The sequence below is a fragment of the Natator depressus genome, chromosome 17 (genome assembly GCF_965152275.1).
Source record: "Natator depressus isolate rNatDep1 chromosome 17, rNatDep2.hap1, whole genome shotgun sequence".
Lineage (NCBI taxonomy): Eukaryota > Metazoa > Chordata > Testudines > Cheloniidae > Natator > Natator depressus.
In genome coordinates this window covers 1,012,576-1,037,883 of record NC_134250.1, presented here as the reverse complement: position 1 = coordinate 1,037,883, position 25,308 = coordinate 1,012,576, and the positions used below count along the sequence as shown (strand labels likewise).

The window sequence follows — 25,308 nt, the reverse complement described above, 5'->3', positions numbered from 1 at the left end:
ACTTGAACCCGGGTCCTGGTCTTGGAGTCTTTCCCAGGTTTAATCCCTGGAGTTTTCTCTGCAGCTGTATGACACTGCACTGACCCCGAATGAGGATAGGAAAATAGAACCAGTGCCAAGCCAGAGTCTCTTTTTCATTTGGAGTCTGGCTGTCTGCCCATGACCAGGGTTACATAATGGGAAACATAGCTGGGGCTCTGGAGAGCCCGCGTTTCACCACGCTGCCCAGACCTTCGCATTCTGATGCTATATATCTTCCTAATTGTAGCTCAGATGCATTTATCACACTGCTGGATTTGAGTCCTTACAATAAAAAACACCAAATTCCTCGGCTTGCTGCTTTCCCTGTTGGACAGAGATGCAGGAAAAGGTGTGAGAGGTAAATGCTGCGCTCCGCTCCAGCACATGGCACTGGGGACTCAGAGAGCAGCATCTCAGGGGTGTCCTCTCCCTGACAGGTGCTTGGGAACATGCGTAGAGCATGAACCGCAGCATTCAGAGGGTGTCCTCTCCACATCCAAACAGGCTCAGGGCCCCTGTGTGATGCGAATGGTGGGCTGCACCCTTCCCAAGATCCGTACTCTTGATTCTAGGCTGCTTTGAGCTGACCCCCACCCATAACAGTCTGATTGGTGTTGGACCACAGGGGTTTTGGGGAAGATACAGGCAATGTATAGCCCTCTTTGGAACTGTGTATGTGTGTGTGTGAGTGGGGGGGCATGGGTGACATTCCTTCTCCTCCACCTCTCTAGGGGAGGTGCCTTCTGTGGATGCCATGTTGTGGCACAGTTCCTGGGTACTAGCAGGGCCTCCTGCCCCGCATCTTGGGCATCTCTGCTTGGATTCTAGAGCGCAGCAAAGTATTAGTGTGGTGGCTCCCTTGTCTAGAGGGGTTTGGTGAGTGAAGAGTGTGACTCACACTCGGGCTGGAAAGAGGGCGTGTCTCTGAATACCGGGTACATTCCCCTCCACACACAGCGTATGTGTGTTCCTGCCCCACCCAGTGGTACCAAAGAGTAGGTTGTGTGACCCAGCTGTGAAAGGCAATAACACCACAACACAACTTCCTCGTACATAACATCTTTCTCCTAAACTGCCCCCCAAGCTCCTCATGGAGAGTAGCTGGGGGGAGGAGGGGTGGACAAGACACAAGCAAAGGAAAAGAGAGAGTGAGAGTTGACGAGGCAGAGATGTTCCTTATGCACACGCTGATGGCAAGAGGCAGATTCGCAGGCCAAGGCGGAGAGTTTCGGTGTGAGGCTGAGGCTGATGCTGAAGCTGCAGACACTGGAGCAAAGGGGAGGTGGGGGAGCCAGGGCTGCAGGGCAGGAAGCTGCTCCTGCCTTTGAGGCAGTGGCTGAGGAAGTTGACACTGGTGGGGCAGGGAAGAGCACAAATTCCCATGTGATCTCAGAGATCTGCTCGCTGCTTCTCATTGCACCGTCAGGAATGTGCCGTTCAGTAGAGAAGCCCCTGGCTATTCAGTGTGTTGCAGGGGTGGCCAGTGGGAATCTGCTTTCCTGCTAGGCTGGGAATTGGGGCCTCTGAGCTTGCTATAGGCTACATGCAGCCATTTAAAGTGGTGCATTTTAACCAACTATTAAATTAAACCCAAATGGTTTGAAAAAATTCTAGAGCCTACTTTATAGGAGCATGGAAGAGCCTGTCAGGCTGCCCTCATCACACAGGGCCTGCTGAGCAGTGTCAGCTCCCACTGAGGGGTACAGCCCCAGCCCAACCCGTGAATACAGGTACTGAGACGCTGGTAGGGATTGCTAAGGGCTGAATTGGAAGTCCCTTTCTTAGGTCTTGTCTCCTTTAGTGAATGTTCATCCTGGAATGGTCCCTATCAAGCTGTCCAAAGAAGGGCCGTCACATCAGCAGGTCAGTGGCTGGGAAGAAAGAAGGTAGAGTCAAGCTAGAGAAGAGCCAAAGATCAAGCATTTGAGCCCTATAGGGTTCCTGGGGGAGGGGTCGTGGAGCAGCCCCAGTACCATTAGCTCGGGAAGAGCAGGAGCCTCTTGGAGAGGTGCCCTGTAGGTGTGGAGGCAGGTCCACGTGGCTGGAATGATTTACAGTGTCGGTAGCTGCCCCGAGATCGAGGAACATGGAGGAAGCCGTTGGCGGCATGGAGCAGATGGCAGCACATAGCTGGCTTGTGACTCCCTGTGTCGTTGCTGGGAATGGGGAGATAAGAGCTGCGGGTGAGCAGTGGTATCTGGGTAAGGGGTGGTTAAAAAAGGTGAAAGGGGTGAGGAGGGAAAGGTGCAAGAGGCCAGGGAGTCATGTGGGATGGAGAAGGTGCTGCTGTCAGTGGGAAGTGGCTGAGTCTAGAGGGGATTGTCTGATCCCAGGTGGGCTCTCTGCAGCTTCACAGACATGCCCCTCGGGGGCTCCAGGGTCATTTCTCCCCACTGGGAGCTGGGTCCTGGGGAGAGAGTTGCGAGGCGTCAGTTGGATTTTCTGACTGACAGAGTTGAGGGAAGGGCCAAGGGCTCCACCCCAGAACTGTGAGGTAAGTTCTTCATCTCAGAGCATCTTTCTAATGGGTCTGTTATGGGGTGGGCGAGACTCTGTGGCCTGCAGTGTGCAGGTCGGATGAGATGATCAAGATGGTCCCTTCTGGCCTTAAAGTTGTGAGGGTGGCTCTAGGTGGAGCTTGTGCAGGGTTTGCTGTGGGGGATTCTCTAGCCTGGGACATGCCGGAGGCCAGACTAGATGGTGAGAACGGGCCCTGCTGGCCTTAACACCTGTGAATCTAGCTCTGAGACCCTCAGGAGTTTATGCCCTTTCCAGATGCTCTACGTCTCCACGAGTTACCTGCTGTAGCTGTCCGCTTGAGAGAGCCCAGGTGAAGGGGACGTCCCTTCTGTGACTGCAAGGGCCCTTCGGTGCCCTCTCAGCGGCTGTGCCCCTGCAATTAGGGGCAGGGTTGGTGAGTGGCTCTTAGGAGGAGCTCATACTTCACATGCCTACAGAGGAATTACTTTTATTCTGGTTTCCCCTGGGTGGGAATGGGGCTTGGAGGCAAGGAGGAATCCTGGTGGGACTTTGGTGCACAGATGTGGAGAGCCTGGTGCCCTCTTGGATTGAGCTGTCTCAGCCTCCTGCTTTGGGCTGGTTTCCTCTGACTGCCTTCTCTGGGCCTTGCTTGCCTACTGCGTTCGGCCTCTTTGAGCTCTGCTCACCCCAGGAGCGGAAAGGCCCAAGTGGTTTGCCATCTGTCCTGTGGCTCGGGAGCACACTGCAGGGTTTCTCACACTGCACTCTCTGGGTTTGTTGTGCAGCTGTGGAGTTTGAATGTGAGTGTTTAAACAAGCTGGTATTACTCAGGAAATGGCCACCTCCACACGCTTGGAACATGGGGTCATTGTACTTGCATGAATCACCAGGCAGCCTGCTCCCCCTGTGAAGATGGTGGCTTATGTGAAAGCACTTCACAGCTTTGGTCCTGTCCAGGGGGAACTCAGTGAGTGTCGGGCTGTGCTTACCACACAGAGTTGTTAGCAAGAGCTGCCTATTCCTTCCGCGCTGAATGTTCGGGGCATTGGCCTCTGGAAGTAGTAGCCCCAGCTGTTGCTGTGATTGCACAGGTCCAGCCCTAGCCCTTGTCATGGAGGTTCGTTTGGCCCCTGGGTACCCTTGTCCATGCACATGAGCTGTGTCCGCTCCATCCCCTGGCTGGGTTGCGCTCATGCTGGCAGCTACATTCGGCCTGCGTTCTGAGACAGCAGAAAGTAAGCTAATGCTTTGTTTTTCCCTGTCCTTGTGGATGTAAATGTGTCTGTGGGGAAGTGAATGAACCCCACTTGTGGGGAGAGACCTTGGGCTAACCCTCTCTTGGCTTCCTCCATTAGAAGCACAGAGAGCTTCGTTCTGTTTACCTCGGAACTGTGCGCTCCAGGGCTCGATGTCAGCAATTCTGCAGAGCCCTCTGCAAAGGCTCCACAAAGAGGCCTGTTGCAACTCAGATATTGTGTACGTACAGCACATGCTGATGGTTGGATCTCTGAGCATCTGTGCACAGAAATGCCCTGAATCAGAACAATCCAATCAAGGTGACACAAGCCAGGCACACCTAGAAACCGCCACTGGACCCTGGGGGCTGAAGGAGAAAGCACCTGGCCAGGTTCCGTAGGTTGCACGTCCCTCCATTGTCCCCGTAGAGGGCAGTCTCCTAAGGACTCGGGCAATGAACTTCCTGATTCTTTGGCCATCAGCTGGACCTGGTGCTGGGTGTGTGGAGCCTGGAGAACTACCCAATCCTGTAGTGATGTTCATGCAGACACACAGGAAGGAGGCCGCTGCACAAGATTCTGTCAGATGCACTCCCAGCTAAATCCCCATCATTGTGTGTCACAGCAGGAAACCAGGGTGAAAACAGCAAAGGAAAAGCACTTCTTGCTCCATCCTTATCGCCAAGGTCCCATGCATACATAGGCTCATCACACCTAATGGATGCAGCCCAGCCCCTGCTCTGAATTACAGAGCAGCCGTGTTGATAGCTCATGACAAAATTGCCCCGACTGTCAGCTTGATTGAGGGGACCGTAGAGTGGAAATCTGACACGTAAAATGGAAAGGGCAGATCTGCTGAGCCATTGCGAAGCTGTGGGGAGCAGGGAGGATGCTGCAAAGGTCTAGGGGGCCCTGTACTGGAATAGGGGGCTGGAAGGGTAAACTCCTCATCAGTGGGGCTGGAGAACTAGTGACTACAGAGGGAGGCTTCTGTGCAGAGCTGCTAAGCCTGCAGGAGGGGAATGCCCCAGTGCTGCCACTTGCAAGATTAGAGAGCTCTCTTACATGCAGTAATGTGAATGATGTGACCATTTGTGTGGCCTGGTGATGGCCTTGGACACTGAGCCTGTTGAGGAGCAAAGGCCACGAATGTCACATCAGGAGTGTTTCTGCAGCATGTTGATATGCCTCCGCCTCCCGCTCCCAAACAGAAGTGCTCCCTGCCATGTGCCCAGTCCTCCTCACCAAATGGCATGGAGCACTTCCTGCTGTGTGTCCCTTTCCCTCCTCGGCCATAGATCTGTGCCACCAGCACCCTGTTGGCCCTGTCCCACCCACTGGTCTGGGATTGCTCCCCCGGCACCCTGTGTCATCCATGTCCCCCTACCCCTGCTGGAAAGAGCACTCCCTGTCTGTGTCCCCCGCTGATGCCTGAAGCTTTTGCACCTCCTTTCATTCTGCAGGTGTTCTCGCTGCTGATCCGGGTGTGGAGCAGCCCGCTCAGTCTGAGGACCACGAGTCCTATGTGACCAGACCCATGCAGCAAAGTCAAGTCCCCAGCAGGGCACTGGGGGAGGGCTGAGTATTTCAACCCCTGCGTGTCTCCCATGGGCAGAGCTCACGTTGGAGGTGGCCCAGAGCAGCCCTATCACATCCGGTGCTTGTCTCTGCAGCCTGGGCTGAAGGATAAACTATCAGAGCTGTGGGGCAGTGGATCATTCCTCTTATTATTTTCTTCTTTGCAGAGAGGGGTCGTGGAAAGTTCAGTTCCTTTTAACCCTCACAGCTCTGTTTATTTTCCAGCTGGTAGCACAAACGCAGTGTTTCCCATTACATCACAAGGGCCTCGGACAGACCCCTCCGAAAACCGTGTTGCAACTGTTTATTTTTTTCCATATTTAAACAGTTCTGACAGCCAGACCTGGCTGAGCCAAGTGATGGAGCTTTGTGAATGAGCCCAGCTCCTGGTGTCTGTGCACAGAGGGCTTCGAAGGCCCTCTTCTCCTCTGCAACATGTTTGCCGGGGCCTGCTCAGGGATGTGGGCGACTCTGTGTTACACGTGTGCTGATTATGTGCTGGGCTTTGATTAATGGCAGCTCATTCCATCCAGCTCCCAGGACGCTCTTGAAAACAAGATGTTTCATTTCAGTGCACTTTCCTGGTACATTGATTGCCATAAATAAACGAGTGCAGACTCTGTTCACCTGGAGCAATTCATGGAGCAGGGGGCCTGCTCCAGCCCCTTGGCTGCCTCTGGCTGTGGAGAGTCACATCCCCCCTGGCATTGGTCTCTGTCCTGCACCTCACAGTTCATCAAGGTGGCACAGATGGGCACAGCACAAGGCTGCTGTCTGGGACCTGAACGCATAGGGATCCCAGTACAGCAGGCCCCAGAAGTAGCTCAGTCTGCTGCTTTCCCTTTCCCGTCTCCCTGCACTTCTCCTACCTCGAACTAAAATCCCTCCTTTCTCTCTCCAGAAAAAATCCTAGTGTGAAATAATTAACAAGTAGCAGTTGGTTGCGAGCTTGTAGCTGTGCTGTTGGTCCGCTGCCCAAATGTGTCACAGGCCCTCTGTGCACCTATTCTGCCCCCATGCCCCACCTCGACCCTCGGGGCCCTGGGCTCCAGCTGCCCTCAGAGGAGAGCAGAGTCTACAGCCAGCTGCTGAAGCTGCTCAAGGCGCTGCGTTGACACACTGGGCTCTGTATGTCACTGGTGCTCGAAAAAGGTGACACGCCACACAGGCAGCTTTGCAGGTCACTCCAAAGTGTTGAAATTGTGACCAGAAATGAAACACGGTGTAACATCTAGTGACTGGCATTTAAAGACAAAGCCCCTGCGGTCCCGCACGGCCACAGCATGTGATGGCAGATAGCAGCCTGGGCTCTGTGAGACACAGATAGGGCCCTGGGGACATTAGCTTCCAGGAGGGGCTGAAGAAAGTCGGCTGCGTCCCAGGGCTGGAGCTGTGGCTGCAGTAGAGTAGAGGGCCGTCCTCGGGCTGCCCAGCAGGTGACTTCCCCCTTCCCAGGCATAACATGGAGCATTACTCCTCTCTGGAGTGAACTGGATTATTTTCAGCATCACCTGGGGCTTTGGGTGGGGCAGATGCTTCCCCGCGTCTCCGTACCAGGTTGGGCTTGCAGGGGTGGGCTGTACAATGTGTGTGTGGGGGGTGGATTCTGGGAGCTTCCTGGTCCACAGTAGAGAAGTAAGGGGAGCTCTTGACTGTCCTCATCTGCAGAAAGGAGAGGGCTTGTGTTAGCAAGTGCTGGGCTCACTGATTGGGGTAAAACCCTCTGTGCAGTTGGGAGCCCATGTGGCTGGACTCCTACCCTGAAGGGTATGTTGGTAGCTACTCTGTGCTGGGAGGTGCATCTTGCCTCATCTCACTTCCCTAATATTTGCTGTGATGATGCAGAGAACATGCCATAATTGATCATATCTCTTCCCCTCATTCTCCCAGGGTCTCAGTGGACGTGTGGGCGACACTAGCCGACTTCTGTAACATACTGACCACAGTGAATCAGTCAGAGGTGCCGTTGTACAAGGACCCCGATGATGACCTTTCCCTGCTCAGCCTGGAAGAGGATCGGCTCCTTTCAGGCTTCGTCCCCCTGCTGGTCGCCCCCCAGGAGCCCTGCTACGTGGAGAAAACCTCGGACAAGGTCAGCACTAGGCTAAACATCCCCCCTTGATTCCTCCAGACTTTTATTCTTGGGAAGTTTTCTGTGCAAACGGAACACGGTTAAGTCATTGAGAAGGGTGTTAAGGGAAAATATCGACCTTTTAGCCGCTGACATCCAGCTCTGTGTCATGAAAACCCCTCTCGACTTCCTCTGGTGTGTGTGTGTGCTCGCTGGCATGTTGTATATACGATCATTTCCTCACTTGTTTAAATAGTGCAGCTTGTGTTGGCAGCACTCACTCCACTCCAAATGGTTTGCATCATGCTTAAAGCACCCTCCCCCTCCCCCGGCCACAAAACTCTGTGCTAGGAAAGCAGCCAGGGCTTTTTTCCTTCTCTAAAGAGGAGAGTGATAAATAGGTGACTAGAGAGAAGCAGACACCATGTGTTAACGTACAAAAGGCTTTTAGGAATATAAAGCATTCCCCGCTGCCCGCTCTCTATTTTCCTTTCTTTGCTCTAGGAGCCTGGTCTAGCCTGAACTTTCCTCGGCTGTTGGTTTTTAGAATAATGAAATCAGCTCCCTTGTTGATGTGGGGCTTAGGTTCCATTCCGTGCCACCGCCCGGCCAGGGGGGATGTGGGTGCCTGCACTTGACATATGCGCTCCTGCTGCGGATGGAGAGAGGAGAGAGACATTGGGGCTGCAGACCACACAGGGAAGGGCAGGAATGAGGGTGGAGCTTGTCAGTCCCCTGTGTGTGTTGCCTGGGTGAGCCCTTTGGGGCAGCATCCCAGACCTGGAGCTGTCACTCTCCCAGGAGGATGTTGTGGTATTTCCCTGAGCAGAGAGGACTCTAGGAAGAGAAGTGGAGCTGCTGGGACCAGTTTCCACTGTGAGCAGTCTGTAAGATAAGTGGGTAAGCTGGGGCTGGCCGGAGATGTGCATTTCCAGGTGTCACTTCTCCAGGACCTGTTCCTGAACTGACTGAGAAATCTGGGACCCTCGTGAGAAGGGGAACCTGAGAGGTGCTACTTGCGGTTTCACTTCCCTGTCTGCCCCGCTGCCACTTGTAACGCTGTACTGGGGCAGAGAGGAGAATACAGTCACTGTCCCTGCTTCAAGAAGCACCTCGCTCCAGGAAGGGACCATCAGAAGAAAGGCTTTAGGGGCATGTTCCTGCAGTTTAAAATAGCAACCCTGCAGTCACTATTTCTTTCCCCCAGGGAAGCTGGCTTGTGTTGGTGGCCTTGCAGACTGGCTTGGGCTTGGTTCTTCTGGGCCACGCTGGGTGGGAGAAGACAGTCTGACTCTGGCCATATAGTCAACACTGATGACAGGCGCAAAGCTAACATGTGCACCTGTAGTCCCAGCATCCCAATCCTAGCATCGAACCCATGATAGAAATGGCAGACAGCGTGCTCTGGCCAGAGAGCACAATGTGACTGCTGTGTCAGCATTCCCTGGGCTTTGCCATTTCCCACTGTGCACCAGAGGCATTCAGAGTACCCTCCCCAAATACTGACATGCTCAAGCATTGTCCCTTAGCCCTCAGTGAGCTGCAGAGCAGCCACAGAGCTGAGGTTTTCTCCCTTCTTGGTCCCCAATGGGAGATGTAAGAGAACTGTGGAAAGGGGGGGGGGTGCGTGTCTCCCCCACAGAGAAGCAACATCCACCCAAACATCATGGGTTTTCTAGGTTGTTGGTAGAGAATGTGAAACTGCCCTTCTCAGTACTGAATTCTCACACCTAAGGGGGTTAGGAAACGTCTCTTTGTTTCCTTTGCAGCCAGTTCTTCACAACCCCCGTTTCATTCGCACAGGTGCTAAACACATTGCCGTGTTCCCCAGACTCTGCATGTCATCTTATCTAAATATAGCAAATACCTAGGAAGAGAGAGACATTTGGATTTTAGCCCCTCTCTGATAATCCCTGAGATTAGACTGCAAGTCTTTGGGGCAGGGTCTGTGTTTTTATCTTAAATAATAAATTTTGAGCATTATGATTGCCAGTTCTTCTGTTCGTTCCCTCAGTCCCATTCTACGGTAGAGTGCTGCAGTCCATCAGAGCCTCTTCACAGCCAACGTTTCTCAGTGGGTCACTGGACATTTGGCCTCCATCTTGCCGTGGATGAACAAGTTCCATCAACAAGCTCCTTTCGTTGCTAAAAGTTTCTGCGGTGGGATTCGTGCTGGAGCCAGCATGATGTTTAGATTTTTCTGTCTTCTCATGCGCTACCACTGTGATTGTCACCTTTTCCCCAGCTCAAGCTCCCCCATAAGTGTTAGTTCTGGGCTGAGTATTGCATGGGGGTGTTTTAATTGGTGTGTGTTGGGTGATTACCTGCTGAAACACACACTTGTATGCAGGACTTATGCGGTGGAATACAATGATGCATACCGATCAACTGCAGTCTACATAACCAGCAAAGTGAGACTTCATACTGTGCCTTCAGGTTTACAGACTATGGGCATCTTGTCAAGGCCTGTCCCCCTTTCACTGGGAGCTGGTCCCATGCCCCTACTATCCAGCTCTTACCTAGCTTTGCTCCCCAGGGCAAGTGCTGAGTTTGATGGTGTGGTGAAGGGAGGGTGCTGGCAGAGGGGAAGGTAAAGAATGCGGATTTCATCTGTGCCTGCATGGTGCTGTTGGTGGGGGCTTCCCATGGCGAACACTTGGATTGACTGAAAACAGAGCAAGGCCTGATTAGAGTCCATCTGCTCTGTGCACTAGGTGCATTCTCCCAGGGGTCTTGGGCATCGGGTGGTTTCTTCCACGCTCACTGGCCATTGATTGCAAGAGGGCTCCTGTGGAGTTGGTGGTAAGGCTGTGACTGGGATGTGGAACTCCCAGGTGGGGAGAATGGCAGGGAGGTCTCCTGTGTGGCAATTCTAGAGGCTTGTTTGGATGCGTGTAATCACTCAGTGAGCGTCCATTCCTACTGACTCTGCATAGGCTGGGGGCACACAGGGAGAGATCTAGCAGCTCTGTCCCTTCCCACAATAAATTTCTGTGAAGGGGGGGTCCTGAAACCTCAGCCCCTCTCTCGCCTACCCCAGCCCTGACACATGTTAATAAAAGGTTTTTAAATCCCAATTAAAAGGCAACAGCCCCAGCTCACTGGGGTCCGGGGCCCTGTGTCCTGGGGAAGGCCCTTCACAAATGTGGTTTTTGCATTTTCACGTTTTTGGCTGGTGAATAAGATTGAAGAGAAATGCTGCTTCCCCTGATAACAATACAGTGAGACGCAGGATCAGCAGTGTGTGGATTAAAACCAGACGGTGAATGATTAATACACTTGCTTATGGGGCTAGTCACTACGACTCCCTCCACTGAAACAAAAAGGAGCCTTTCTCTGTGCACGTGTTCATAGGAACATGCTCTTTGTATGTGTGTGGTGAACTCTTTCCCCACTGGCAAGACTCCAAGTGGTCTGCCTCCGGCATGGTCCTGGAAAGGAGGTGAATCCCTGCCATGTGTCTCTGAATGAGACACTCCAGTCTAGGGATTGGCCCATGCAAGGTGGGGCATCACTCTTGCAGCTATGGGGGCCCATTTAGTTTTTCACACTTGCCATCTTCCGTACTTGACGAACGCTCAGCTGCCTGCTATGTGTATGGTCACCTGCTGGGGGAACAGTCAAACAATTGATTCCAAAGCTGGTTCCATTAAGGGCCTTTGTTTCTCTTTGAAAAGTACAAGCCTCTTTTCTGTGATTCCAGGCCAGATATGTTTTCTGAACTGTTAATCTCTCTCTAGTCTGGCTCATATGTTCTGGGTTTCCATAACTGCTGGCCACTGCATTGGCCTCTTAGGAGCTCTCTTTATTAGGCTTGGGCTAACGTTAACCCATTTAGCTAGCAGAGCACTGAGATGCTTATTAGCAAGATGCAGTTTTCTAAAGACTTTCTGCTCATTTTTTGTGTGAAGTGGAGTATCTGTCTGCCCAGAAAGAGAGCCACGCAGAAGGGCCAGAGGAATAGCATTGGGATGCCTCGTGAAAACCTATGTCCTGTCCTTCCTGAGATGACAGATCTGTGGCTAATCACCTGAAAGCCTCCTGGGGCAGAGGCAAAGACATTTACCTTCCTGAGAGTGGCTCTGAAGTTTGTTGTTTTGAGCTAAAAAAATGCAGCTGGGGGAAGCCTAGCAGGAGGAAGTTCCCATGGGGTAGTTGATAGAGCAATGTGGGTAATGAGGAGTATAAAGGCTTTGGGCTCAGTTAGGTCACCCATATGTTGAGCAGCACCTTACTCCACGAGTAATCTCATTGTTTGCAGTAGGGCTTCTTTCAGAGCAAGGTGCTGCCCAGCAGGAGTATGGGTGGCAGAATTGGGCCCTCTGCGAGAGGCAGCCTCATCCCAAACAGGAAAGAGAACCCTGAGGCAAAGTGATGTGCCTGCTTCCCAGCACCCTCCTGTGCATCTCCCCGAGGCGCTGTGTGTGTGCCAAGCCACATTGGAACGCTTGCTCAGCCCATCACAGCAAGGGGCTTTCAGTTCCCTTCAGTGGGGAGGAGGGAAGCAGTGAGAGCCCTAGAGTGAAAGAGTCCAAGGAGGAGTCACCTTTGAAGAACTCCTTTCATCTCTGTATGCCTTGCTTTCCAAACAAGCATTGACAGAGCCCTGCCACACTGAGCCCTGCCACAAGCAGCTACGTGGCAGCAGCTGGCAGCCCGTAGGCTATGGAATTAAACATTGAAACACTTGCAGACCAGTAACTAAACTCCACCTTGACCTCGTCCTTCCCTTTCATGTGGTATCTTTGGATTGTAAAAGGCACTGATGGTGAGTTACAACCAACGTCAGAAGCTGATGTCACTGGTAATAGAGAAAAAAACGGGTTTCACACACTGAGAAGGTAACATGGAGCGTGTTGCCTGGCTTGAACTTTTGTTCTTATTTGCGTTTCCCTTGAACCTTATGTGCCAGTGATTGTCTAGACACCCCCTGAGTCACTCGGGCATTCTGAATTTGCCAGGCATCATTGACATCCTTTGTTTGTGATAGGAGGTCTCAAGATCCATCCGTCTCCCCGGCCCAGTGTGGCAGATGGAGGACACGCTGACCTCTGACCTATGCTTGTGGTCAGTGTTTTATAGAACAGGGCATGCTGGAGTGCCTAGTGACTCTTGGTGCTCTTAGCCAGACTCTGCATGGCTGTGTACCAGAGGGATTCTGACCAGCTCTCATTTCATCTGGCCTGCTCGTTGCTGCTTAAACAGAGCAACATATGAGCATATTTTTAAAACTCTGTTTTATTGTGGCTGAAGATAAAGGTAGCTTGGTGCAAACAAGCTGTAGTCTTGCATGAGGACACTAAATGCAGCCCTGGAGAAATCTGCAATGTGGAATAATAGTTCAAGCTCTTAAAAAAAGAAAAAAAGGGGGGGGAGGCAAAAAAAATCCTGCCATAAATCTAGTGAGTGGAATCAGGGGGAAATGATCCCATCTGGAAAACTCCAGGGCTGGTGCTGCTGAAGGCTTACGGAGCGATGCAGATCGCAAAGAGAAAACCCTGCAGTCTGAGGATGACAGGCTCCTTAATTGATGTCCATTGCAACTGGTACTCTGCCAGTTTATGTTGGCCATGTTCCAGCGTGCTGTAATTTTGGAGCCAGGTGTGAAGCGTTTCTGTTCCGTCTTGTTCCCAAGCACCTACAGAAGCCTCACACACCTCTCTTGAGGCTGCAGCCATGTAGGAAACAGCTGTACAGGTATAGGTGGAAGGAAATGTCACAGCTGGGTTGGGAATGCTCCCCCACACCTTGCCTGAGGCCTGGGTTTGAGAGGAGGGAGCACTCCCCTCTGACTACACCAGGCTTAGGGAATGTGGGCACTGTCATAGAGGCTGGCTGGCTGTTGATCAGGCACTCTCAATAGCCGTGGGAGTCCGGGAGAGACACAGGTCAGCAGTCCCTCAGCAAAAGACATTCCTCCATGACATGCATTAGCCAGCGGAATAGCAAATTCTAGCAGCAGGGATTCCTAGAGGGTAAGGCCAGAAGGGACCACTGGGATAATGTATTCTGCCCTCCCGTCAAACAGGCTCTGGGACTCCCTGAATTAATTCCTGTTTGAAATAGAGCAGATCTTTTAGGAAAAAAAAAATCCAGTCTTGATTTTAAAATTATCAATGAGGGAGAATCTACCATGACGCTTGGTAAATTGGTCCAGTTGTCAAATACTCTCACTTAAGGTGAATAGAAATAAACTTTTAAAAGCATTTAAAAAAAAAACAGATTTTTTTATTTAAATTAAATACATTTTATTTTTAAAAATAAACCTTTTGAAAATGATATTTGAAAAAGCCTAAACTTACTATAATCTATTAAAATAATTTTAATTAAATAAAACAAATTAAGCAGTGCATATTTGTAGCCGAGGTTTCAAAGAAAGTCAGACCACTGAGCTGATGTAAGTCTCTGGCTAAGCTGGAAACCAGAGTTTGTTGAGGTGCCAATTCTACAAGTGCAGAGAGAATATCTACCTCATTTTGGTTTATTCGACTACTTTATTTCAATGACTAGTTCATTCAAAGCCCAGGAATGGGTTGGGAGTTGAAAAAGCAAGAAAGCTGGTTTTCCTTTCCCAATCTGTGAATAAAAATGTCAGGTGAGAGGATGAGAACTAGTAAGTCTAAAATTGTGAAAGACATGGGACTAGAAACAGTCAGTTCACTTAACTACAGGTAAATAGTTCCTTTGTTTAATAAAATCTGTTAGTTTTAAATGCAAAGTTTTGACAAACTATTTTTTTCTTATGTCTCCTGCACATTTAAAGTAGTTTTATCTAACTATTTAAAAAATGCTGGTTTTGTGCATTTGAATGCAACTGTACAATTGAATTCTAATTTCCATCCAAATAATTGTGTCACAAGTCATAAGTAAAAAAAATGAGTCACCATCTCATAAATAGGAAATACATCATTCACCGTATTCTAACATAATAAAAAAAGTAAAAATTAAGAATCTGAATAAATGTATGTCAAGCTAGATAATTGCTTAAATAAATGTGTATCGACACAGTGTATCCTCCTGGTTAGCAAAAAGAAGTACCAAATTTAGTGGAAAGGTTATATTTAGTTGCAAATCAACATATTTTAATAGTTACCAACCAGTGAGAATCAACCTTTCTTTAGGAAAAGAATTTAAAAGAACAACTGCAAAACAAGATTAAAATAGATTATTTAAATAAAGATTTTCCTGCCTGCTGATTTTAAAATCAGTGATTTGTCACTTTGATTTAAATCAATCCACCCTGACCTCTCTGTTAAAAATTTGCACAATTCTTATTTGTCTGAATTTGTCTAGCTTCGGTTTCCAGCCATTAGATCTTTGTCTGGTAGAGTGAAAAGCCCTCTTTTATCAAAGTTCTGTTCCCCAAATAGGTACTTGCAGACTATGAACACGTCATCCCTTAACCTTCTCCTAGTTAAATTGAATAGATTGGACCTTCTGTCACTGGGCAAGTCTACGCTACAGCGGCACAGCTGCATTGCTGTAGCCCATTTGGTGAAGATGTGCTCTGCCGTCGACATAATTACTGCACCTTGGCAAGAAGTGGCACTCCCGCCGATGTAGCACCAGTATGGACAGTGCGAAGCTTGAGTTGCTCAGGGGGAGGTGTTCTTTCACACCCCTGAGCGATGTAAGTTAGATAGATTTAAGTAGTAGTGTAGACCTGCCTGCTCTCAGGCATGTTCCAATCCGTTAATCATTTTCATGGCTTTTCTCTGAGTCCTCTCCAAATTTTTCAGCATCCTTTTTTATTCTTACTTTACGGACACCAGGGTTGGACACAGTATTTTGGTAACAAGTGCCAAATACCAAGGTAATGTTACCTTTCTGCTCCCACTTGATATTCCCCTGTTTACACAGCCCAGGATGGCGTTAGCTCTTCGGGCCGCTGCATCGCACTGGGGGCTCGTGTTCAGATGGTTTCCTTCATGATCCCTACATCCCTTTCAGAGTCACCATTTTCCAAAACATCGTTCCCCATCCTGAGAGACCTGCACATGGTTCCCAGATGTATAACTTAACATTTGGCTGTATTGAAACAGTATTGTTTCCTTTTACCCATTTTATCAAGCTCTGTATTAGTGACCCTTCTCCATTATTTACTACTACCCGAATCTTCGTGTCGTTGGCAGACTTTATCAGTCATTATTTTATGTTTCCTTCCAAGTCATTGATAAAAATGTTAAATAGCGCAGGACCAAGAGTCAATCTCTGCAGGACCCCACTGGAAACACGCCCACTCAGTGATGTTTCCCTGTTTACCATTATGTTTTGAGACCTGTTGATTAGCCAGCTGATAGTCCATTTAATGTGTGCTGTGAGCTGCTGTTTGCTGCAGATGTGGTATATTCAGGAGCTTGAAGCCTTTCATCTTAGCTCATCCAGCCATGCAGAAGATCTGTGGGGATGGCTGCCTGCCCGAGACACACAGTGATGGTATTGAAGTGTGGGCTGGGCATCAAGCATGGGGCAGGACGTCAGTGCAATAATCCTTGCTCTGCCCCAGACTTGCCCTCTCTGCTCTAACATTAACACATCCCCGGGGGATGCAGAGTATTATGCCTCCGGGGCCGTGAACTCTGCCTCACAGGGACAGAAGCTGGTGAAGGAAATGATGTTTAATTAGGTGCCTTTGGGTAGACCCTGACTCCTGCTGCAGCCTGAGGGATCTGGGAGTGTAAGAGCCATAGCCTCTGGACATTGTGTAGAAACAGCTGACTCCATCTGTGACGTCAGAGACAGCTCTGCATGTTCAGGGGGTGTTCCGGAGGCCCTCAGTGTGAGTGTGTCCTTTGAATTCCGACAGGCCTGCCCATCTCTGCCCCCCAGGAGACACTCCTCTCCAGGAAGCCCCATATCTGAAGTGGGTGAGACTATCTGGTATCCGATGGCACTATAGGAGGTGAAAGTATCCCGGTCACTGGAAACAGTTTCCTTTCAGAATTCATCCCTCCTGGCACAGATGGGGGCCTGGTGCATCGGGTACGAGGGGCACCTCTTGCAAAGGGGAAGTAGTGTCCTTCCTGCTTGTGGGCCTGGTCTGGGCCTAGCCTGAGTTATGGGCAGCCTTGCACTGCCCTGGGATTGCAGCAACTGGGAGGACCCAGGCTATGTCTTTGGCTGTCACTGCAGGGCGCAGTGGAGGGGAAGTGGGAGTGCACAGGGCTTTTGGGGTAGGAGCATGTGCTCTTGAAAATAGGCACAGTAAACAACTTTGACTGTCACTGCCATGAGTGTGGCCGAACGTTTTCCTGAGACCCACTGACATCCATCTCCCCTGCCTTCGCCCACCTGTCTCCTGCCCAGCCTCCCCCTGCTGTGCTGGGTAGGACATAGTGCCAGTTCTCAGTGAAGCAGACAGTCTGGATACTACTTACTTGTGCCAGCATGTGTGCCAACACTCTGTTCTAGCCCCTGTGCACTGACTCCATGCTGGAGGTGAGGGGCTTCTTTCCAGCATTGACTGGAGGTATGGCATGACCATCAGTGGAAAGCCTAGACTCTCACATTAAGTGTTCCTAGTGGCAAAGAAGAAAGTATTGAGGTCAAAGGTGAATGGCTAGCTTCTCTCACTGATGTTGAGAGTACAGAGTAAATCTGATTCACCCGAGGGCTGTTTTCAGCCCGTCAGTATTTAGGAAACTTCTCCTGTAGATCAGATTACTGTCATCATCACACATCACCACCACCACAAGTCAGGCGTTGTTCATGGGAAACTCCTCTTTGTTCAGTCTTTGTGGTAAGTGGTGCTCAGTGGATTCAGCCTGGACTCCTGGGAAACAGGACGCTCCTTTCTCTTCAGAGATCTTACTGAGCACATGGTCCCAAACTCAGGCACCAGGAAACATCAGGATTAATTAGGGGAGTAACCTAGGAAGGGAATCCAAGTGTGAGGTCTTCTGCGCAGCATCATCTGGGGAGATAGTAATATGGAGTCCATTCTGAAGGGCGTATTCTGCTTCCAGCATACATTTTTTTGGAGTTTGGAGTGGCCAGGAGGCTAGCTGCTGTTGCATTGGCAGTTTTTCACTGCAGTCATTTAAGTGGTACTAAACCCTCCTTCCTGGCAGAATATCAGTGCCAGGTAGTTCACAGCACTCTTATGAAAGGGGTGTTCTTCACCACTTCTTTAATGTATTAAGAAGTGAAATGTTGAAGTTCAGATCTTTTGGAATTTATTGGTTAGCCTGTATGTATATCAAAAGAACTCATTAAAATCCAGTGCCTTGCATGATGTCAAGTATCAGAGGGGTAGCCACGTTAATCTGTATCCACAAAAACAACGAGGAGTCCGGTGGCACCTTAAAGACTAACCGATTTATTTGGGCATAAGCTTTTGTGGGTAAAAAAAACCTCCACTTTTTCAGATGCATGGAGTGAAAATTACAGATGCAGGCATAAATATACTGACACATGAAGAGAAGGGAGTTACCTTACTCCCTTCACTCCCTTCTCTTCATGTGTCAGTATATTTGTCTGCCAGAACTTGCTCTGAGCCATTGAGACTCCTAATTCATGCCCTTAGCCATATTGGGCCTCACACTTTTGCCATCTGACCATTCCTTTAGCCATTGGGTTTGATCCTTAATTGTCATGTTTCATGGTTTTGATGTTGGCTCTTCAGTCATGTTCCTTGCATTAAAATGCCACACTGGAGTATCAACAGGATTCAGTATCCATCAATTTAGCTACTCAGAGGAGCTTCATGACACCTGGAGAAAGACCTCAATAATAGGAGAGAACTTCTCAGCCATTGTAGTTCCTCACTATTAGCCTGGGTAAGAGCCACATTCTGGGAAACTTGCCAGAAAAGTAAAGACTTCATGAAATGCAGGGAGTGGTCAGCCCAATAACAGATGTGTATATATACTCTGTGTCTCTGGGAGATGGAAAATGACCTTCTGTCATTGACTTCCAAGTCTGCTAGCCACATTTCTATCTGAAGGAAGGCCCTTTCCTTGTTTGAATTGGTGCAGAATCTGTCTCCCTTTTGTTTAATGGTGTTAGGCTCACCACCTTTGTGTCATGTATTCATGCAATACAGCTACATCTCACATTAGCTAGGAGGCCTTGTTAGACCAGGACTGGGTGTATCATCATGGAGTCTTTGTTCTTCAGTGTTCAGAATCTCATGGCCATGTTTGTGGCTGTCTACTAGCCTATGGCTTTTCTGTGGTGTTCATCACCAGAGCATATGTGAGCATCTGATAGTGTATCTTCACAATACCCCTGTGAGGTAGAGAAGGATTATCCCCACGTGGAGAATTGAGGCGCTGCAGAACTTGCCCCAGGTTTGGCAGGAAGTCTGTTTCAGAACAGGGAACAAACCCCTACATCTGCAGAGTTTCAGTCCAGTGCCTGAGCTGCAAGTCATCTTTCTCCCTTAAGAAGTCAGTGGAGCTACTAAGTGTGGGCTCACTGGAATGATTTAAACTCTTCCCAGACACAGACGTTGTTGGCATAGAGTGACAGCTGCTGAAGGAAGTAGACTCATCTGCAAACTACAGAACTGCAACATTGCCATTAAAAATCTAATAGTGACCAGATACTTTAAAATAATTATTTCCCGTTGGGCTTCATCCATTTGGTTATTGCCAATATTGCCATGTGAAATCCTCCTTTTACATTTCTGTAACATCCTTAACATGGAATGTCTCTGGAAATAATGCACACCAAAAGCTTGTTTAAAGCAACAGCATTTTGACATAAAATGTTGATTGTCAGCATTTTACAGAGAAAATGTTATCTTTGACAAATATTTTTGTCTGTCAACCTCTCTAGTATAAATAGAGACAATGATGGTGAATAATATTAATAACTTACATAGAATCATAGGATTGGAAGGGACCTCGAGAGGTCACCTGCACTCATGGCATGACTAGGTATTATCTAGACCATCCCTGACAGGTGTTTTATCTAACCTGCTCTTAAAAATCTCCAATGATGGAGATTCTACAACCTCACCCACCCTCTCCTGTAATAGACCCTTAACCACTCGCTGAATTACTGAAGTCATGGAATCATAGACTCATAGGACTGGAAGGGACCTCAAGAGGTTGTCTAGTGTAGTCCCCTGCTCTCATAGCAGGACTAAGTATTATCTAGCCCATCCCTGACAAGTGTTTGTCTAATTTGCTCTTTAAAATCTCCAATGATGGAGATTCCACAATCTAGGCAATTTATTCCAGTGCTTAACCACCCTGAGAGTTGGGAAGTTTTCCTAATGTCCAACCTAACCTCCCCTTGCTGCAATTCAAGATTGCTTCTTATCCTATCCTCAGAGGTTAAAAAGAAGAATTTTTCTCCCTCCTCCTTGTAACAACCTTTTATGTACTTGAAAACTGTTCTCATGTCCCCTCTCAGTCTTCTCTTTTCCAGACTAAACAAGCCCAATTTTTTCAATCTTCCCTCATAGGTCATGTTTTCTAGACCTTTAATCATTTTTGTTGCTCTTCGCTAGACTCTCTCCAGTTTGTCCACAACATTCCTGAAATGTGGCGCCCAGAACTGGACACACTACTCCAGTTGAGGCCTAATCAGCGCAGAGTAGAGCAGAATAACTATTTCTCATGTCTTGCTTAGAACACTCCTGCGAATACATCCCAGAATGGTATTCGCTTTTTTTGCAACAGCATTACACTGTTGACTCATATTTAGCTTATGATCCACTATGACCCCCAGATCCCTTTCCGCAGTACTCCTTCCTAGGCAGTCATTTCCCATTTTGTATGTGTACAACTGATTATTCCTTCCTAAGTGGAGTACTTTGCATTTGTCCATATTGAATTTCATCCTCTTTACTTCAGACCATTTCTCCAGTTTGTCCAGATCATTTTGAATTATAATCCTATCCTCCAAAATACTTGCAACCCCTCCCAACTTGGTATCATCCGCAAACTTTATAAGTGAACTCTCTATGCCATTATCTAAATCATTGATGAAGATATTGAACAGAACTGGACCCTGAACTGATCCCTGTGGGACCCCACTCATTATGCCCTTCCAGCATGACCATGAACCATTGATAACTACTCTCTGGGAACGATTTTCCAACCAGTTATGCACCCACCTTATAGTAGCTCCATCTAGGTTGTATTTCCCTAGTTTGTTTATGAGAGGGTTATGCAAGACAGTTTCAAAAGCTTTACTAAAGTCAAAATATACCACATCTACCGCTTCCTCCTCCCTCCCCCACTCCCCCATCCACAAGGCTTGTTACCCTGTCAAAGAAAGCTATCAGGTTGATTTGACATGATTTGTTTTTGACAAATCCATGCTGACTTGTTACTTATCACCGTACTATCTGCTAGATGTTTGCAAATTGATTGCTTTATTATTTGCTCCATAATCTTTCCAGGTACAGAAGTTAAACTGACTGGTCTGTAATTCCCTGGGTTGTCCTTATTTCCCTTTTTATAGATGGGCACTATATTTGCCCTTTTCCAGTCTTCTGGAATCTCTCCCATCTTCCATGACTTTTCAAAGATAATCGCTAATGGTTCAGATATCTCCTCAGTCGGCTCCTTGAGTATTTTAGGATGCATTTCATCAGGCCCTGGTGACTTGAAGACATCTAACTTGTCTAAGTAATTTTTAATTTGTTCTTTCCCTATTTTAGCCTCTTGTCCTACCTCATTTTCACTGGGGGCATTCACTATGTTAGACGTCCAGTCACCACCAACCTTCTTGGTGAAAACTTTGTTCTTTTTAATTTTTTCAAAGCTACCCTATGATGGAGAGAGGTCGATACAGATCTAAAACAAAGTTTCTGGTGTGGAAACAAGGCCATTTGTAAATTAGAGAGGTCCAAAAAACATATTCGACACAAGCTTCTTCCAACTCCTAAATGACCGAATGGATTTTCTTGTAGCTTTCCAGAAAAAATCAGTCTTTGCCCCAAAAGGAAGTAGTGTGGCTGACTTTGGCCAACTTTTTTTTCACCTACAGCAAGGATGTAAAACCCCCTCTGTAGCTGAAATAGTGGATGGAACCTTAACTGCAGACTCAGTCCCAGTGCCTCCTATTAATAGGTCTGTGTGTATAATACCCAATACCTACGTGTCACAGGGACGCTGATTTTGTTATAAATATGAAAAAGCTACTATTGAGTAAAATTTTCAAAAGGGACTTAGTGACCTATTGACTTTCCGTTAGATTTAGGCTTTTAAGGCCCTTGCATCACTTTTGAAAATTGGACTTTGGCTCCTAAAACATTTGGCATTTTTGAAAATTTTACCCATGGCCAAATGAGATATTTTGCTTTCATCCACTTCATGGTGGAATGTTTCTTTTTTTAAAGAGAGTTCAACTTCTGTCCTAAATAACAAAATTAATTTTGATCCATCAGATGATACAGGAAACTCTCACAGTCAGAGCTCTCCTCAGCCCAGTCTGTGCCATAGCTGCTTTTGCTCAGAAATCTGTGTATGTTCTTGAAGACCCCTAGACAGAACCTGATCTCAGACACAAACATCCAGACTGATTTCCCTCTGACTGTCACTAGTGAAATAAGTTCACTGCTGATTGCACTGGTGTGAGACAGGCTAAAGGAGTCTCCTGCTATCAGTATCCTATGGTGACTGTGGATGTGAAGTGTCTCAGATACCATAGTGGTGGATCTATAGCCAGTAGCAGTCTGAACATGCCAGGGCCCTAAGGGTTAGTGCACGTAGAACAGGGAGGGATTTTTGAGTGGATCACAATATGCACTGATTGCTGGATTTCTGTACTGACGTGTTATGCTTTGTAAATTATTATGAATACTGCTAATTTGTAAATGGAGTAGCAGCCATGAAGGGGTGGAAGAGTCATCACTTCCTATCAGTCCATAGAGACTGGTCCACTCTTCCACCCCTTCATGGCTGCTACTGGGAAGAGAAGACTGGTGGGGGGGGCAACATAACAGTTTTCAAGTACATAAAAGGTTGTTACAAGGAGGAGGGAGAAAAATTGTTCCCGTTAACCTCTGAGGACAGGACAAGAAGCAATGGGCTTAAATTGCAGTGAGAGAGGTTTAGGTTGGACATTAGGAAAAATGGTGGTTAAGCACTGGAATAAATTGCCTAGGGAGGTTGTGGAATCTCCATCATTGGAGATTATTAAGAGCAGGTTGGACAAACACCTATCAGGGATGGTCTAATACTTAGTCCTGCTATGAGTGCAAGGGACTGGACTAGGGACCTCTCAAGGTCCCTTCCAGTCCTATGATGATTCTATGGTCATGAAAGAAGAAATACTGGCAATGAACAATAGGTGTTTGCGTTACTCCAACTAGACCAGCCGATTGATCTCTCTGTGGTCATGAACTGGCTCTGGTGACATATGCAACTCTGACCATTGGGTGAGAGGTTTGGGGACCAATTTCCAAACAAATCATTGGGACCCAAACTTTTTATTTGTTTTAAGTGAAGGTGTTGTGAGGCTCTTGAGTATTTCAGTCCCCTGGAGCATCCAGGCCAGCATTTCTGAAGGTTTTCCTCCTGAGTATTCCAAGCTGGGAACTACAAAATAATCTGAAATTTTCCTTGAAATGAGAGAGATGTCCATTCACTGCATGTTGAGTCCTCTGCTGATGCTGTGCCCTTTGGAATTATCCAGTTACACTCTGGATCCCATTCTAGCTCTTGGCGCTGGCCGGCAGGGACAGTACCAGCTCCATGCTGCTGTTGGACCTAGCCCCTGCTCATTGGCTTTCCTGTGCTGCACTAGGTGATACTGGCTTGTTACAGGGAGGACCCTGAGGGATCTGCCACTCATGGTGATGACTTCCTTCCTAGTAAAATCAACAGCAGGAATGCAGCCTCTAATGGACTCCACAGCATTGCTGTCTCTCCTCCCTTTTTGGGTAAAAACTCCATTTTGAGGTGTGTTTGGCTGGTTGATTTGTTTGTATGCTGGGGGTGTGTGTTGTGAAATAAACTCTTGGAGAGACTCCAGTGTGTTCTCATGTGCAGAGGAGTGGAACTGTTGGATTTGTGTATTAATCCTGCAGAGATCCCTGCTCTGCTCTACAGAACCACATACCCTCCTGACAGGTACTAAACTGTGACTTTGGTTTCTGCTGCGGCTGTGATATTCAGCCGCGATGAGCTCTTGTCACCAGCTTGGTGCTCTTGGGCAGTCTGATATTGTCCCCAAAGCACTAGAAGTGAGGCAAAGCCTGGCCTGGTATTTCCCAGAGAATGCATTGTTCTCGTCCCTCCATCAGGATAGTGCCCTGCCCTTCATTAAGGAATCATAGAATATCAGGGTTGGAAGAGACCTCAGGAGGTCACCTAGTCCAACCCCCTGCTCAAAGCAGGACCAACCCCAACTAAATCATCCCAGCCAGGACTTTATCAAGCCGGACCTTAAAAACCTCTAAGGAAGGAGATTCCACCACCTCCCTAGGTAACCCATTCCAGTGCTTCACCACCCTTCTAGTGAAATAGTGTTTCCTAATATGCAAACTAGACCTCCCCCACTGCAACTTGAGACCACTGCTCCTTGTTCTGTCATCTGCCACCACTGAGAACAGCCGAGCTCCATCCTCTTTGGAACCCCCCTTCAGGTAGTTGAAGGCTGCTATCAAATCTCCCCTCACTCTTTCTCTTCTGCAGCCCTGTTCCCTCAGCTTCTCCTCGTAAGTCATGTTCCCCAGCCCCCTGATCATTTTCGTTGCCTTCTGCTGGACTCTCTCCAATTTGTCCACATCCTTTCTGTAGTGGGGGGCCCAAAACTGGTCGCAGTACTCCAGATTTGGCCTCACTAGTGCCAAATAGAGGGGAATAATCACTTCCCTCGATCTGCTGGCAGTGCTCCTACTAATGCAGCCCAATATGCCATTAGCCTTCTTGGCAACAAGGGCACACTGCTGACTCATATCCAGCTTCTCGTCCACTGTAATTCCCAGGTCCTTTTCTGCAGGCAGTCGGTCCCCAGCCTGTAGTGGTGCATGGGATTCTTCCGTCCTAAGTGCAGGATTCTGCGACTTGTCCTTGTTGAACCTCGTCAGATTTCTTTTGGCCCAATCCTCTAATTTGTCTAGGTCATTCTGGACCCTATCCCTATCCTCCAGCATATCTGCCTCTCCCCCCAGCTTAGTGTCATCTGTGAACTTGCTGATGGTGCAATCTATCCCATCGTCCAGATCATTAATAAAGATGTTGAACAAAACCAGCCCCAGGACCCACGCCTGGGGCACTCCGCTTGGTACCGGCTGCCAACTAGACATCAAGCCGTTGATCACTACCTGTTGAGCCGAACAATCTAGCCAGCTTTCTATCCACCTTATAGTTCATTCATCCAATCCATACTTTTTAAACTTGTTGGCAAAAATACTGTGGGAGAACATGTCAAAAGCTTTGCTAAAAATCTCCTCTAGCTAGAGGGTTTCATGGCCCCTCAGGCAGGCTCCCCACTTTTTAGGTCTTCACAGATTTCCCATCCGTTTTCCCCCTCTTTAATTGGAATGCTTGGCCTCTTGCACTCCGTCTCAGGGCGGAGTAGCTTGTTTCTGTTGCTGGCCCAGTGCCAGATGTCATCACTTCAGGCAGTGCCACGCTGCACATCTTCAGCGGTTTGAAATGGAGAGACAGGGAAATACAGATAAGATCAGCAGCTTTAGGTGATGGCATTGTTTCAAATAAACCATGCATGACCCAAAGCTTCCACTTCAAATGGGGAATGAAAATTGCTTCATCCTTTGACAGCTTGCTCCATGAAAGAAATTTATCTCCACTTAATTGCTTTGGATCCCAAGAGGCTGCCTACAGTAATTTCTAGGAGATAATTATATCAAATTAAAAAAATATGTGACTATCCGACTGCTGAGCAGAATGCACTGGCCAGGGAGGAAGGAGGCACCACATCTGACTAACACTCGCAGGTTGTCACTTCCTGCCCTTCTCATGGCCCACAGACATGGAGACCACAGGGGAGAAT

The 25,308-nt window shown here is 48.3% G+C and overlaps 1 protein-coding gene across 4 annotated transcripts in view; it reads left to right on the top strand.

Moving 5' to 3' along the window:
• SMG6 (SMG6 nonsense mediated mRNA decay factor) overlaps window positions 1–25,308 on the top strand; it is a 156,758-nt gene that overhangs the window by 88,388 nt on the left and 43,062 nt on the right. For all 4 annotated transcript variants that reach the window (XM_074974503.1, XM_074974502.1, XM_074974501.1 and 1 more), the window contains one exon: window positions 7,206–7,407. In XM_074974503.1, coding sequence (XP_074830604.1) covers window positions 7,206–7,407 — 202 coding nt within the window. The remainder of the gene's footprint in view (window positions 1–7,205; window positions 7,408–25,308) is intronic.